Source organism: Pundamilia nyererei, unplaced genomic scaffold, assembly GCF_000239375.1.
Source record: "Pundamilia nyererei isolate P.nyererei 1_Seehausen unplaced genomic scaffold, PunNye1.0 scaffold00049, whole genome shotgun sequence".
Classification (NCBI taxonomy): domain Eukaryota; kingdom Metazoa; phylum Chordata; class Actinopteri; order Cichliformes; family Cichlidae; genus Pundamilia; species Pundamilia nyererei.
In genome coordinates, this window is record NW_005187450.1 from 2,837,997 (window position 1) to 2,854,705 (window position 16,709).

The 16,709-nt window shown below is 36.3% G+C and overlaps 2 protein-coding genes and 1 long non-coding RNA gene across 3 annotated transcripts; 2 read left to right on the forward strand and 1 right to left on the reverse strand.

Moving 5' to 3' along the window:
- Nucleotides 1-6: 6 nt before the first annotated feature.
- On the forward strand, nucleotides 7-5,275 carry LOC102211967 (protein RER1). The gene is made up of 5 exons (XM_005732996.2): nucleotides 7-205; nucleotides 930-1,008; nucleotides 2,210-2,345; nucleotides 3,325-3,379; nucleotides 4,767-5,275. The coding sequence occupies exons 1-5, from the start codon at nucleotides 46-48 to the stop codon at nucleotides 4,775-4,777; spliced, it is 441 nt and encodes a 146-aa protein (XP_005733053.1). The 5' UTR covers nucleotides 7-45; the 3' UTR covers nucleotides 4,778-5,275.
- Nucleotides 5,276-5,338: 63 nt separating this feature from the next.
- LOC102206677 (taste receptor type 1 member 1-like) lies at nucleotides 5,339-10,079 on the forward strand. The gene is made up of 6 exons (XM_005733067.2): nucleotides 5,339-5,877; nucleotides 6,154-6,448; nucleotides 6,641-7,369; nucleotides 7,620-7,826; nucleotides 8,152-8,272; nucleotides 9,127-10,079. Exons 1-6 carry the CDS (start codon nucleotides 5,696-5,698, stop codon nucleotides 10,077-10,079), a joined length of 2,487 nt encoding a protein of 828 aa, XP_005733124.1. The 5' UTR covers nucleotides 5,339-5,695.
- A 2,951-nt stretch (nucleotides 10,080-13,030) lies between these two features.
- On the reverse strand, nucleotides 13,031-14,001 carry LOC102212241 (uncharacterized). Its single transcript, XR_311724.1, has 3 exons — nucleotides 13,847-14,001; nucleotides 13,544-13,693; nucleotides 13,031-13,385 (listed from the first exon to the last, which is right to left on the reverse strand). It is a non-coding gene; the product is annotated as an uncharacterized LOC102212241 (long non-coding RNA).
- Between the last annotated feature and the right edge of the window lie 2,708 nt (nucleotides 14,002-16,709).

Sequence of the window (16,709 nt, forward strand, 5' to 3'; positions counted from 1 at the left end):
CAGGTCTATCAGTCATGGCTAGACAAGTCAACACCATTCTATGCAATGCGGTGGGCAGGAACTCTACTACTTACTCTTGTCTACATGATCAGAGTGTATCTACTACAGGGTTGGTATATAGTAACATATGCTTTGGGAATCTACCATCTCAACCTGTTCATTGCTTTTCTGTCGCCAAAAGTGGATCCCTCACTGCTTGAAGAAGGTTAGTCAACTCGGTCTCATTAAAGTAGTGTTTGTGATGTGAACATGGAAGTAGGCTACCTCATGGAGTATTACTAAACTGTTCATTTAGACCTTAGTACTTGCATCTAATCAAAAGTCTAAGCCAGCAATTGCCCAATCTGGGGTTTTTTGTGAGAATTTTCTAATATAACTTTCAATTTATTATGAAAGATTTTAAAATAGTTACTGGAACAATAGACTATTACTGTACACTTGCATATTTACAAGTACGTATCTCAAAACTGAAATGCTTGAGTCCATATAGATACAGAAAGGGCACTGCATCTCAGTAGACAACAAAGTCCCACAAACAGTTTCTTCCTTTGTGCCATCTATTACTACTACTCTTAGGCACTTTGCAAAATGTTCTCTCATCCGTGCCTTTCTATTGTGTGTCTTCCTTCTGTTTTGCATATATTCCTGTCGTCTGTTATTTATTCTTGCTTTCCTACTATTTATATTTTATACCATGCACAGTTGGCGTGGAGCAGCCAAATGTAGTTTTATAGTAGCACTCTGTTTATGAGCAAGTGACCTCCTTGAATGGAATGTGGACAGTAGTGACTGTTCCCAAAAAATATATGAATTAGCCATTTTTACTGTATGTAACTGAAATTGTCCTATTTCTAAAGTGTACGTTGTTGTTGTTGATGTTCTTGTTGCTGTTATGGGATAACTCAACTAGTAACCTATATTATCTACAGATGAGGGCCCATCCCTTCCCACCAAGCAGAACGAGGAGTTCCGCCCTTTCATCAGGAGGTTGCCTGAATTCAAATTCTGGTGAGAGTTCAACATGGTTACCCAGGGAAATTGCAAATTATTTTCTTTAGAACAACCTGTGTGCTGAAAGATTATATTAAGCAAAGCTCATTTAGAAATGGGTGTAGCATTTTAGGGTGAAACTAAAGACACAGAGTTTAAGTCATTTTTGTAAATTTTGATTTGACCTCATTGTCTCAAATTAATTTCTACTTCATTGACATAAAGGTTGTGTCTGTAACCCTGACTTCCAAAAATAGTTTAAATACAAACATTTTCTTCAGATTTTTAAAACCACAACTTAATTTATTTTCACAGCAGCAATAAATTTTACTCACCACCTGCTGGTAGCTTAACTTAGCATCGATTTCTGCCATTCTATGCTGTACCAATTTCAAATTATGTGTTAGGCCTTGAATCTTATTTGCATTTACAAATACTGTGTTCTCTTATATACTAAAGAAGAAAGGGGGGAAAACACACATTTGCTTGATATCTTTTTCTTTATATCAGATATGTACCTGATGCATGAAAATATCATCTTTGTTCCCTTTGCATGTTTATCTGCTTGATTAAAAACAATTTGACTTTCAATGTAACATGCTTACCCATGTTAAGTGGATATTGGGATATAACAATTACAGGATTAAATTATTTGTTCATTTGTTGTTTGGAGGGTTGCTGACTAAACTAAAGATTTTAAGTCTTATATTTTATTACGTCTTGCTAAGAACATCTTTCTGATTTCTACTCAAATTTGTGTCAGACTACACTTTGTTGCATTTTCCACTACCTTCTCTTTGTTAATCTCCAACCGTACCTAGTGATTTAGTACTGTGTAAAAGATTTAGGCAGAAAACAAACAAATACATCAGTACAAATTATCTTAGATACTGTGGAATACAATTAAAGTACATGTAGCTGGTCAGTTCTCAAGAGAGTATTCAGTCTGTGTTGGACCTATTTATTAGAAAGGTCTCACTCTGTTTTACTCTTAAAAGAATCTCAAGCCTGCGGTCTAGTTTCAAACGAAACATTTTAAAATGCAAAAGCCTAACCAGATAAAAGTTTTAGCGCTCTGTCTACTCTATATGCAGACATTCTCTTTCTCTTTATAACTTACATAATCATGTTCTTCTGTACACGGCTGTACATGGACTCCTTGTTCTTGTTGCTTAAGATAACACTTTGACTCTGACTGTGTGTTTACTTTTCTTTTCAGGCATTCAGCGACAAAAGGCATCGTCATCGCCATGATTTGCACATTTTTTGATGCCTTCAATGTGCCAGTATTCTGGCCTATACTTGTAATGTACTTCATCATGCTCTTTTGCATCACCATGAAGAGGCAGATTAAAGTAAGTACAAACATACATCTCTTTGCTTAGTACATATTGATCATAGCTGCATTAGATTAACAGTAATAGGGTGCTTTGGGTCTGGAGGAATGTTTTCATCATCCATAGTCCCTATTTGAAACCTTGAGTTAAGTATTCCGACCAGTGACATCATGACATATTGTGACAATAAGTATATCTAACTAAGAAGCCAAAGTCACTGGAACTTATTAATTAGAAGGTAATGATGCCTAAAGCACAACTCATTTTTGTCTGTTTAGCATTTCTCTTAGAGTATAATTGTATTTAATTTTAAAAAAATCACCTAGTAATAAAGATACTATATCAAGATATGATATCATATCTTGATATAGTATCTTTATTACTAGGTGATTTTTTTTAAATTAAATACAATGTCATAAATCAATTAAGTCATTGTGTTAGAGCCTACATAGTTGGATTTTGTTTGTTTTTTTTAATCTCAGAGGAGTGGCCATTGTAAACAATCATTTCACACACCCCAAGGTTAATTGCATTTTTTTTTATATACATACAGCAAGCAAGGACAGGACTATTACAGTTCTTTGAACTCAGTTAACAATATTGAACAATAGTCCTACACCAACTGCTTCCCTGCTGTTGCATAACTAAATCTTACTGTTAGAGTCTTACTGTTAGAATCTTACTGTTCCTGAAGATATGTTGTTCAAGAGTGAGTTGCCCAGTGTCCCTATGACAGTTTGGTCTGAAAGTGCCTACAGTGCAATAAAAACATTGCAGTCCACAAATTGCTTTTGGGTTAGACAGAGCCACAGGTTTAACCTTATATTTTATTGAAGGATCTTTATTGTATGAAAAGGGTGTCATTGTTGTTATCTGCAGTGCAGTTTATATTGTGGTTCTGAATGTGTTGTAAAATATGCTAAGTCACTAAAAGTGTATGCACAAGCCTTAAAGTAAGTGTTGCTAACTCTCCTTTTTACTTCCTTGTCTTTTCTAGCATATGGTCAAGTACAGATACCTACCCTTCACACATGGGAAGAGGACATACAAAGGCAAGGAAGACACAGGGAAAGCTTTTGCTAGTTAAAAAAACTCCCACTCTCCCTTCCTCTTTGTTGCATTTAAAATTTATTGGCCATAGCCATTGGGGAATGATGAGGGTTAGAGATGTATTTTCTTTTCGTCAGTTGAACAGTAACATGAAAACATGAAAAATACAAGTTTTGATCCACAGTGTTCTCAGTGTTGGACGAGGATACGAGCAGCATGGATCAAATTAGTCTAAAAATCTAAACTACTCCCTTTTTCTATTGAGGGTTTTTTTCTGTTTGTTTGCTTTTTGGGGGCTTTTTTTGTTTTGTTTTTCAAGGATTGATCTGCAGTTACTCAGTAATAGTTAGGACTAAGTGCTACCTTTTGCCTTTCTAACCCTAAAGAGTAACAGTAAAGACATCAAAACTGAAAGAAATTTGCAGTAAAATGAGTGATTTTTTTTTTGTTTGTTGTTGTTTTGTTATGCTTTGTTTCCACTGGTTTATTCCAGTACACCCCCTCTCTAAAATTCACTAACTTTTAATTCATGTAATTTCTCATTTTCTCATTTACAAAAATATGATAAAGTTGTTAACGTGATATCAGATGGAAATGCAAGAGTCTTCAAATTAAAAATTTTCATCTTTGTGATGAGAATATCCTGCTGCTCTGACTTAAATATCTCTGGCACTTGTCCTTTGTTCTAAATAAAGATACCTGGAAAAATTGGCTGCTTTTTACGTGAATATTCTTTCATGAAGCCCCCCCCCCCAAAAAAAAAAAAAAAAAAAAAAAACAAAAAACTTCCTGTTAATCTATAAAATGAATTACATCCAGCCAGCACAATGTTTAAAAACTGTGATTGTACATTTGATTTGTTAGCTACCCTGTATAATTTCGTAATTCAAGGAGAGTGTCACTAATCCCAGATAACGTAGTTGCCTGTAGTCTGCAGTCATTCTTAAATCACTTATTTCTACTTTTCCGCCTTCGTAGAGTTTAACTACTGGGGAACTGGGATGGAAATCATTTTGGGTGTAATTACCCCAGGGAGAAAAATTGGGTGACTGAGCAATTAACATGAAATGGCAAGTCAATGAATTTGCTTTACCTCAGATTTTTAGACCGTTAAGTGGGTATTTATTCAAAACCTAATGTGTCCTAAAGTGCATAACCAGTATTCCAGATAAATTCATAATGTGGCTTATTTGAGAGCAGTCAATCAAGCAAGTTTATTTCAATGACCCCATCTCTTTGAAATATTTAGCAATCTTTGTTTCAAAGACTGAGGCTCATTTGGAATTTGTAGACTGGCTGTTGTTGTCTTTCACATTCTGTGTAAAATCTTTTAAGAGTTGTGGCAAATGTAGTCATTCCAAGCAAACTGTTGTTCTCTTTCTTTTTCAGAGGAAACATAAGAAAACAGAGATTGAGAGCTTTTATTAAAAGAAATGGATGAAGTGGGTGGCGATCACATACTTTTCTATGAACCAGTTGATTTTTTTTTCTCCTTTTTTTTTTTTCTTTTTTTCAAAATGCTGCAAATCTGTGATTATTAAACTTTGATCAGCACTGTAGTAAGGGATCAAAAAATTTCCTGTAAAAAGTTTGTGTTTCAAAGGGTTGTCTGGGTTTGTGTGTATATAAATATATATATTTTAAAATATAATTTTTTTTTTTAAGATTTTTTTTTTTTTTCATCCACCGCCATACTGTTTGAGTGTGAAAAACTATTTCAGTTGAAGTTTATGGAAGTAAAACTGCTAAATTGGGTTCCAGATCTGATAAATTAAATGTTTTTCATGGAATTGCATGTTATTTTCTTGTGCTACAGTTACAAACAGAAACTTGATTTTAATAACTTAAGTGTAATTTTTTCACTCCAAATGCTATTAAAGAGGCTGTGTCCCTTTGAACAGTGCATTTGAATCTTGGCTTCATATTTTATAAGTATTCATGGAAAGGGGTAGCCTTGCAACTAAAGACAGTTGGAGAGGTCCAGTGCATTTCTGTTTATCGTAATCAAAATTTATTTTTGTACAGCTCTTTCTTTGTAATTTTTTTTCTTTTTTAAGTTAATGGCACATATGACTGGAATCTGAATATATTTGGTCACCTCTATAAAATAAGGAAATTCATTGTTATCTTTTGAGTTGTGTCCAGCATTATCAGATTAATGAGACAAAGTTGCCATTTAGCTGCTGATCTTTGCATACTGATTTGTGAATCCTTCAATGATAGATATTCCTCAGAGGCTCCAGCATTACCAGCGGCTCATAACATCAGACAGAGTGTTAAGGCTCACCGTAGACTGGTAAATACTTCTTGTTTTGAGAATGAAGAGCATTGTTGTCTATCACTGTGTACTGGGGTGTTTTCTACATGCTTTGGCTCAATACACTGTTTCAACATCTGAGTTTTGGGTGGAAGGAGATTATTTGATAGGTGGACTTTTTAATATTCATCAGCTGAATGACTCTCTTCTTCATCAAAGACCAGAAGCCATTGACTGCTCCAGGTTAGTTAAACTCTGTTGGGTACTTTCTTGTGATAAAACTAATAAAAACAGAAAAAGTTTACTTGACGCTGGTTAAACTGGTAATAGAAATCTTAAACCAGTGAAATGAATTGCTGTGTTATTAATATTTATTTTTTAAAGTCAGCACTGCTGACATGGTCATTTAGCTAGAAATCCTATTTTAGATGATCATAATTATTTAGGGATGTCCAAAATTGCACATATTTACTACAAGCATTGCAACGGAATGTATTACTGTCCTTCATCTGCCCACAGTGCACCTTTTATTCTGTCCAGTTATCGAAGGTTTCAAATGATGAGATTCTCTGTAGAAGAAATCAACAATTCTACCAAGCTACTGCCAAATGTGTCACTTGGCTATGAAATCTTTGACCACTGCACAGATTTTGTGAGTTTCCCAGGACCTTTAAACCTAATCTCTGATAATGGCTTTATGCGCCCTCTGGAAGAACCACACAATTTATCCAAAGTGATAGCAGTGGTCGGGACCTATACAAGCCCTCAGGCACGAGCTGTAGCCCCACTGTTCATGATGAATCTCATTCCAATGGTAAACCTATGAGCCCTTATGTACTTTGACATTTTTTAAACCAGATCAATATTTTTTATTAAAAAATAGTCTTTACAAAAGTTAAATCAAGAAATGATGTTTTCCATGTTTAAAATAATACAAGTTTCAGGAGTATAAATGATTGGTTATTGTTAATGATCACAATGACATTTTCTCTGTTGCTCTTAACAGGTCAGTTATGGAGCTTCCAGTTCAATCTTTTCAAGAAAACAGACCTTTCCCTCTTTCTTAAGAACAGTGCATCCTAATGAAGAGGTCATAAAAGGCATTGTTGGTATTGTCAAGCGATTCAACTGGAAATGGGTTGCTTTTCTTTATGTTAATAATGATTATGGAACAGATGGCCTGGACTTGTTTTTAAAAGCAATTAATGAGACTGACATCTGCCTTGCATATAGCAAAGGCCTTGATCAAGATACAGATTACAGTCTAATGTTTAGACAGATTGATGCAAAAAACATTAATATCATTATTGTTTTTGCACCTGAATGGACTGTTGAAGAACTCATGGAGTCAGTAAAAAGACAAAATGTTACAAACAAGGTGTGGATAGCAACTGATACATGGTCCCTAAACAAAAAAATAATAGACCAGATACAAGGAAGCAAAAATATTGGCACTGTACTTGGGGTTGCTCAGCCTAAAATGTCAATACCTGGTTTTAGTGAGTTCATTCATTCTTTCAAGGCCAAGAATCACTGTGAAAATGCAGAGCAACAGAAGTTTTGTAATCAGGTTTGCAACTGCAGTAGCCTGACTGCTGAGGAAATCATTGATGCAGATCCATCGTTCTCTTTTCCTGTTTATTCTGCCGTGTATTCCATTGCTCATGCCTTACACAATATGTTACAATGTGGAGCTGATGGATGTAAAGACAGTATTACAGTCTACCCCCATATGGTAAGCATTCTAACTATTTGATCATTTCTCACTTTACTTTTTGAAAATGATCTAAGAGTGAATAATTGTTCCGTAGTAAAACCAGTGATAGTGTATATGAAGTATGTGATAAGCTAACTGGAATCTCAGAGTTAGTTAAACTTGTAGTTAAATAATAATAAAAACGACAGAATTATTAGGTTAAGCAAATTGTGTTTGTCCAAACCTCAGTCATTGTGAACTCAGTGTTACTGTTGTGTTCCAACATCAGGTTCTTACAGAGTTGAGGAAGACAAATTTTACCCTTTTAAACCAAACCATTCAGTTTGATGAGAATGGTGACCCCATGTTTGGATCCCACTCGGTCGTTTTTTGGGGCCCCAGTGGTGATGTGCAGGAAGTGGGCTATTATACTTGTCATCCATCATTCCATTTCTTCATCAACAACACCAAAATTCAGTGGCATACAAGTGCACAAGTACGTAGTAGTAATAAGTTATTTTATTTGTTTTTTCAACACAAAGGTTAATAATAAAATTTAATTTTAGCAATTTAGTTTTTTAGACTTCTAGATATAAGCACACAGCAGCTACCAGTTGTAGGTGTTCATAAGGTGATTTGCATGGCTGTCTAGATATAACAGGCAAATACTTTTACATGTTACAAAACTATTTTAGAAATTCAAAAAACCTGTGTGAATATATTTAATGACTGGTACTTTCCCCGTAATTTACCATTACAGTAAATGGTACGGAGGTGCAGTATCTTCTTCTGACCTTTTTACACCCAATATTCTTGTGTAGGTACCAACTTCAGTCTGTTCTGAAGAATGTAAAATAGGCTACAAGAAAACACAACTTGGAATCCACAAGTGTTGCTTCAGTTGCACAATTTGTCCACGTGGGACTTATATCAACAGCACAGGTAAACTGTTTTTGAATGACAGTAGAAAAAGAGTGAAAGTAGTGCTGTCACTTGTAATGGAAGTTAAAGTTATGCTTTTTAAAGACTATTATTGTTTTCATATAGACTAAGCCATAGTCTTCCATTTTTGTTCCAGTCACCGCTCATATAAAAGCAGCCAATTATTAGTCATGATAGATTTACACTAAGATGCGAACTGTAAACTACAGGGCAGGTTTAACATGAAGGAAAATCTTTAGAGAGCATAGTGTATCACAGGTCAAATGTTTGTAGTTTAAAACAGACATAAACACCTTTTGAAGCTTTCATTTTTAAATTCTTGTTATTTTTAAAGCAATTTTGCATGGTTCACAATCTTTGCTTGAATGTTGGTACGGCTCAGTTCATCAACAATATGATGTTATCTCTTCCTCTAAGCCTGCTTTCTGATTGGCTGTACCACATATAATTTCCATAAATAAAATTCTGTGCCGATCGACACCTTGTCTACCGCTTGCCACCACGGAGGTCATGAGAACTGTAACATGACAATGGATGGGACAAACATCAGAAGAAACAAACATTTGTTAAACAATACGTTAAATATTTGCTTATTCAAGGGCACAATAGTAGATCTAGTTTTTCAATCATAAGCTGTGCTTACAAGTTGATCAGTCTGAACTTTACAAAATCTTGTGCTTGCGACTACTGATAACTGACTACTGACGACTAATGACTAACTAAACGACTAAAAATTGTGTGTTTAAATACAAACACAAACATACATGTATGAACTCTCAATGGAGAAAGGTATCATGGGTCTACTTTAAAGATGACCATATGCTTCTTTTCTGCCCATCTCTCTTGTGAAACAGACAATCCCTCCAAGTGCATCACCTGTAAAGACACAGAATGGTCTGAAGAAGGAAGTACATCATGCAGTCTGCGGGTGGTGGAGTATACACCATTTACAGACATTTGGGCTATAGGGATCATGGTTGGTGCCTTTATCTTGGTGTTCATCTCACTGGCCTTGTCTGTTCTCTTTGCCCTTAACTACGACACACCTGTTGTCAAATCTGCTGGAGGACCAATGTGCTTTCTGATTCTAGGTTGTCTCAGTCTGTCTAGTCTTAGTGTATTTTTTTATTTTGGCAAACCAACAGATGCTTTTTGTATCTTAAGATATTTACCATTTTTTCTATTCTTCACCATTTGCTTAGCATGCTTTGTTGTACGTGCATTTCTAATTGTGTGCATTTTCAAAACAGCTACCAAGTTCCCAGTGCTGTACAGCTGGTGGATGAAATATCACGGGCAGTGGATGTTCATTGCTGTGGTGTTTGTGACCCAGGCAATCTTTCTTCTTATTAACTTTACATATGCCCCCCCAAGACCTAACATTGACATGTCTTGGAACTCAAGAAAAATTATACTTTACTGTGAGACTGATTTTAAAGCAGCATCTGCTTCTCTGGTTTTACCTTTATCATTGTGTGCTCTTTGCTTTGTTTTCTCTTATATGGGAAAAGACCTCCCAAAAAATTATAATGAAGCCAAAGCAATAACCTTTTGTCTCCTCCTGCTGATGCTCACCTGGATCATCTTTGCCACTGGGAGAATCCTTTATCATGGGAAGCACATTCAGCCTCTGCAGAGCCTGGCAGTGCTCTCCAGTCTCTACTGCTTTTTGCTGTGGTATTTCTTTCCCAAATGTTACATTGTGATTTTTCAATCTCACAAAAACACACAGCAGTACTTCCATGGTCTCATTCAGAGTTATACCAAATCAATAAACCAGGAGATGCCTCGAGTAAATATTCGTTGATATAGACAGAGGATTTCAGTCTCTGTATTCTGGTAATAATAGGTCCTCTTTAAAAGAGGATAGGGTGGTGATTGTTTCAGAGAATAACTTCACATCACATACACAATGATCTAAATGTTGGTCTTTAAAATATATATTTAAAAGTTTTGTGTAACAAATATTATTTTGTTTATATTAAATATCATTAAAAACATGATAAGAATTAAGTTAATCGATCTTTAATAGATAAGTGGTAAAGAAATACCTGAACATATAATAGGAATAGGAACTGACTTATTTTGATGTTGGAGGATAATGAGATTACACTAAAAATATTTTATAAATTTATCATGTACAGGTTTCCTATGTCTAAATGTTTGGTTCATCAGTGGACACTACTGTTCTTTATTTTTGTTCTTGTTTTTCCTTTTTTAATGCATTTCTTACACTTCAATATTTCAGTAATTTTACTGTAGAAACATGAACAGGTAGAAACGGAGGCTGCAAGCCTGACTGCTCATCACTACCTTTTGTTATCTGTTAAAGATCAGGCTCTGGCTCCTGGGCTGGGGCTGCCACGCAATCAGCTTTAACATCTTTCTGGATTCTTGGCTAGCTTTGTGGTAGAATTCTGTTTAAATCTTGCAAAGAGCTGAAGTTGAGTTATCAGTTTCACGCAGTTGTTTCTTTCTTGGATGAAGTTTGCAACTTATAATTTTACTCTTGTCCTTTTGTGAAATAAAAATAAAAGTATTGTCCTCATCACTGTTCTACAATTTTCCTCCTCCTGCACATGAACTGAAAACAACTGACTGTAGCTTAAGTGCACAGGTTGAAAAAATGTTATTTGATTTTTCTTTCTGTCAGCTTGGAGTGCCGATATTTAGGATCCTTTGTAATTCTAGTGTCCGCATAACTCCTGATTGTAACTGTAATGTAATTACTGAATTTAATACAGTAATACAACACATTACATTTCTATATTATTGAAAAATGTGATTACGGTAACACATTACATTCATCACTGCAGAGAAGGAGGACTGGACCAGGACAAAAAAAAAAAAGTCTCCGCCCTGCAGGTGGTCTACCCTTTAGGCTCAGGTCCTATATCAGAGGATTGGGAGCTTGAGGGTCCTACACAGTATCTTCCTAGTCCTGCGCTCTTCGGCACAGAGTTCTCGGATGTTGTTGCCTGGATCTGCTGGAGCCACCCACCCAGTCGATTCACTTTGTATAGCTACATCTTTCACTACAGCCATCTTCTTATATTAATTGATCATAACTGTTGAGGGATGCCCAAAATTTCAATTATTTACTGTGTTTAATAAGTATTAAAACTGAATTCATCACTCTTCTTCATCTCTCTGCAGAAGAAATCAACAATACTACCAAACTACTGCCAAATGTGTCTCTTGGCTATAAAATATTTGACCATTGCACAGATACTATCAATTTCCCAGGGGCTTTTAACCTATTTTTTAATGGTTGGTTTAATCCAACCTCTGGAAGAACCACACAAGAATTTGTGATAGCAGTGGTTGGGACTTATACAATATAGATTTATGTTACTGTGACTGATTATGTTGACATTTCTCTTTTACTTCTTTAACAGGTCAGTTATGAAGCTACCAGTTCAATTTTTTCAAGAAAACAGATTTTTCCATCTTTCTTGAGAGCAATGCATCCCAATAAAGACATAGCTGACCTGATTTTTTAGCATTTTGAGGGAGTTCAACTGGAAATGGGTTGCCTTCCTTTATGCTGATGATGATTATGAGAAAAATGGTCTAGAATTATTTATAAAGAAAATTAAAGACACTGATATGTGCCTGGCTTATAACAAAGGCCTTGATCACAAGTCCCATTACAAAGTTGTATTGAAACAGATCAATTCACAAAACATAAATGTCATTATTGTTTTTGCACCAGAATGGACAGATGAAGAACTCCCCAAAAGCTGATTCTGTTCATCTGGACATAGTGTTTTCAGTGGGAGAAACATTTTATCATTCATCCAAGTGACGTCTTCAGTCTCAGGTGACTGCAGGTTTCCCCAACCTTATAAACAGTACATTTGCATAATGACTGAAACCAGCACCACTGAAGGAACAATGAGCTGGGAGGTCAGTGAGACTGAAGAAGTCCCTTTGATGAGTGATGTGGTTAGACTGGCTTTGTCCTGGGTGAGGAACCAGACAAAGGTTCAGAAGACCCCTATGAATACAATATCAAGGGAACAGTTCACCCTGCCCAGGATAGTGTTACCGGGGCTCTGCCCTGGAGCCAGGCCCAGGGAGGGTGGCCGAGGGCGAGTGTCTGGTACCCGGGCCTTAGTCCTTGGGACCCGGCCGGGCACAGCCTGAAAAAGGGACATGGGCCTATCCTTCTGCAGGAAGCGCCATAGGGGTCAGGTGCAATGTGTACCGGGCGGCGGCATTCTCTACTTTGTACATTTGTCAATGAATGACACCATTGTGAGAGCGAGAGAAAAATGAACTAGCAATACAACAAGACTCATCAATAAACCAGGGCAGATAATGGTTTGAGCATGAGCTTTCTTTCATTAGTGGCAGTTTGCAGATTGATAAAGAAGTGAAACCAGATTCTCAAAATCCAAACAATGAATTAGTTTAATGCAAACAATGTTAAGGCTTTACTGAATCTTTTAGCAAATTTTTAATAACCTTAAAAAACATAAAATAAATGAAAACATAAAACAAAACATTAAAAGACAGATAGGCGCGACCCTTTGGAAACATCCCATCAAATCAATAAAAATCTAAAACTGGTCCATTAGATTAGTTGGTTTTTATTTTGTTTGTTTTATGTCATAACATGAAAAGTCAAAAATTTATAACAGAATTGACAGAACATCTAAATCTAAACTTATCACTACTGTATCTTAAACAGTAGTGATAAGTATCTTAAACACTAAAAGCTTTTTTTAAAGTTAACAAAAAGAGATGGTGAGATATTCTGAGCGTACTATTAGTACATTTCGAATAACTTATCATTACTACTCTATATCTTAAACTTAGCAGTGACTGTGTAGGTAGGAAGAAAAAGAAATGTGTAAAGAAATGTGTGGCTGATGGATTTGCCACATAAAGACTCTCTAATGGAGACTGCCCTTGAGTGAGTGAGAAATACTCCATCTGTGGTGTAAATGAAGACCTGTTCCACCACCCCGACACCATACCCAGTACATACAATATTAACATTAACAATTTTTGGTAGAAAACAATAAGGGAAGCACACGGTGGGGCGGGACCCATCGGTGTCAGTCTGGACTCTGTAGTACCCGCTCCGGAATCTTTGGCGTTCCTGCTGCAGTAACGAAAAGGAACAAACAGGTTAAAGATGCTCCAGTCATTAGAGATCAGAGGACAAACATTTAAGGCTGAAGTGAATACAGTGAATACATGACAGTATTTTTTTTTCTTGAAATATCCACCACTGATGCTTACAGCATTGTGCTTACTCACCTCTTCCTGGTCAGCCTCCTCTCTCCCACGCTTGAAGGCAGAGGTGGAGGGCTGAGGGCTGGATCTCCTTGCTCTCCAGTCACGGTTCAAGTGTAAACCAGAGGTGGAGGGCTGGGGGCTTGACCTCCTCACTGGCTGGGCAGTGTTTACCTGTTAGAGATGGAGTAATGTGTGTCAAAACTCTTGGCTTGTCTACAATGCCAGTTTGTATTTTTTCACCACTCAGTTCTTGTTTTTGTAGGATTTAGAAGATGTCAAAACATTTACATTGTCTATGAGCTTATGAATATGCTTTCTACTCACCTCTTGATTGGCATCCTTCGGTCGTCTATATTGGAAGCCAGAGGTGGAGGGCTGAGGGCTGGAGCTTCTCGCCAGCAGAGCACCAAATGTGGCCCAATATGTTTTTTCGGGAGGGTGTTGGAGGGATTCAGGGCTGCTGTCCTCTAGCCACTTTGTCTTCATCTTTGCCTGTCAGGGACATTCAACAACCAGGTAAACATAAAGGGCAAACATACTCAAATATATGAAGTCATGGTACAAGTTTTGTTGTGATCTGCTTTGTTTTATTCTTGCTATTATTTACAGTTAAACCATTTCAGTGTTGATGTACTAATACCCATCAAAACACTGGTGCTGAATAAATAACAGTGACTGACACTGAGATCATAATTCTGATTGCCAAAGCTGCCAGACAGGATTCAAGGTGTAAAAAAAAAAAGATTTAGTTGTATTTATTTCACTGTAAGACATTTTCTTAAAGAACTAAAAGAAGTTTTGTGGATTAAACAATAATGAAATGAAAAATATATTCTAGAAACCACTGTTCTGTTACTAAAATGTTAACTGTAGTGAAAAATATATTGTAGGTTTATGTTTTCTGTTTCAATACACATTTCAAGTAATTTTTTATCATGATATGACACCACATTTAAAGGAAAAAGCAGAGCATTAGAAATATTTCATTTTTACATAGATATAAACAAAATGAAAACAGTTCATTTTATCTGAAGATTTAAGTTTTGTAATGCCTTTTTTTGTTATCATTATTAATATTAGTTTTGTTTTGTTTTGCTTTTTTAAATTTGGTCAGTGGTTATTATTTTGTTTACCTTTAAAATTTTTAATGAGTCAAATTCAGTAACTGTGTGTGTAAAGGCTACAGCTGTGTGGAAGGAAGGAGACAGGTGCCAAATGCAGGACTTGCAGGACACAGAGGGATGAACTAAACGAGCTTGCGCTCTAGAGAGCTGAAATAGGGGTAACAGAAAATAAAGCATAATAACTAGAAGCTAAAAAAAAGTAAGGTCTCAGGAAACTGGAAAACAAGAAATTTGTGTCCCACAGTAAAGGCACAGAGAGACAAGACAGTGAACAGAGGGAAGGCACATTAACAAAATTAAAGACTGGAAATAAGGAGATGCTAAAGAGCTTACAGAACTAGAAATACAGAAACAAAAACCAAGAGACTAGCAATGAAAAATCATAACAAATTTAAGTTCAATTCATAACAATAATAATACAAAACACAAAACACTGGGTCACCGACTGAGGACCGTGACAGAGTGTCTGTTATATTTACCACAAGCTGCTTTAAAGGTTCAAAATAAATACAATAACTAAAAGATGCTTTTTCCTCTTGTTACAACAAAACAGTGATTCAAAAGGTTTCCTTTCACAGGACTGCACAGAAAAAATGCAGGAATGTAAAAAAAATTGTACAATCTTTAGATTTGCAAATATGAATTTCAAGTTTAATTACCTGAGCGATTCAAATGAAGTGACAGTTTAATGTATCTTTGCTAGATTTTGTTTTTTGGTGAGTTAGTTATGGGGATATTTTCCTGCCTCACACTTACTCTATTGTCAGACGTAGAGATACATGCAGCTGCTGAAGGCCAGGTGTAACGTGACCAATGGATGGAGTTTCACTGACGATGATTCCCTTTTATTTTTCCACAGAGGGAGTTTGCTGGTGGGTAGTGGAGCGCCAGGGAGGAGGTCAATTGAACAGTCATATGCTAAATACTACCTGGATATTCTTGGGGGACTGTTGTTAGTTCTGATAGGTGATGATGGCTAGAAGATGACTGTTTAGTGCTGAAGCAGTGATAGGTTATTTGAGTGGTTTAATGGAATGCAGACTTGTTCAGTAAGTGTAGAGTCTAAAAGGTTTTGTTCAGCTGCAACTAAGGCTTGCAGAGGTGATAGAGTCATAATTGTAACAGAGTGTGGCAGGAAGAGTAAGGCTGTAAAGTGCAGTTTGTAATAAGCCACCCACCAGTATCTCCAGCTTTACTGGATGTCTGGCCTCTTGGCAAGAAACAATGAAATGACCTGGTTGACCACAGTAAATGCAAACTGTATGCACCTCTGCCACTCCTCCCATGATAGTTGGGCTCACCCAGTTTGCATCAGCTCTGGGTTGTTAACACCTGATGGGCGAGTCGGTTGACAATTAAGATAACTTCTATGACAACAAATGTACAGGGTGCAAGTCAGTTGTTATATATTGAACTTTAGCTACTAAATTAAATGATGTTGACAACAAACCTATGTTTCTCTTTAATTTAGTGAAGACTATTATTTTAAACATACTCACTAGATTATACTGCATGCAACTTAACACACTCAGGACATTCAGTCTTTCAGTTCTTTCTCTTGGAAAATTTAAATTGCGTTAATTTTACATTTAAGCATACAGCGTTTTACATGAGAAAATGTCATTCAGTAAAATTTCAGTGTGGTGTCTGTTCAGCTGTGTCGAATATAAAGCGCCTTGAGGCGACTGTTGTTTTGATTTGGCTCTGTATAAATAAAATTGAATTGAAGTCCAAAATGTCCATCAGTTGTGTGTAATAATGAGAAAAGTATTGAACAAATACTTAACCCTAACCCCTTAGTACAAATTAATATCAGCTGGTACAGTCCAACCTGATGGCCTATAAAAAGGTATCTCATTACCAGGGTGTCACACAAGAAACTTACAGTATCACGGTTGTGGATTTTGGATAAAACCCTCTATGTATGCTTTCTATCATATCTACTCATGCCTTTTTTTTTTTTCATTTGTGGTAACACAAATGAGGAATGCTGACCCACATCCACCCATCCACATTAAGGGGACAGCTGTGGAGCGTGTGAGCAGCTTCAAGTTCCTGGGAGT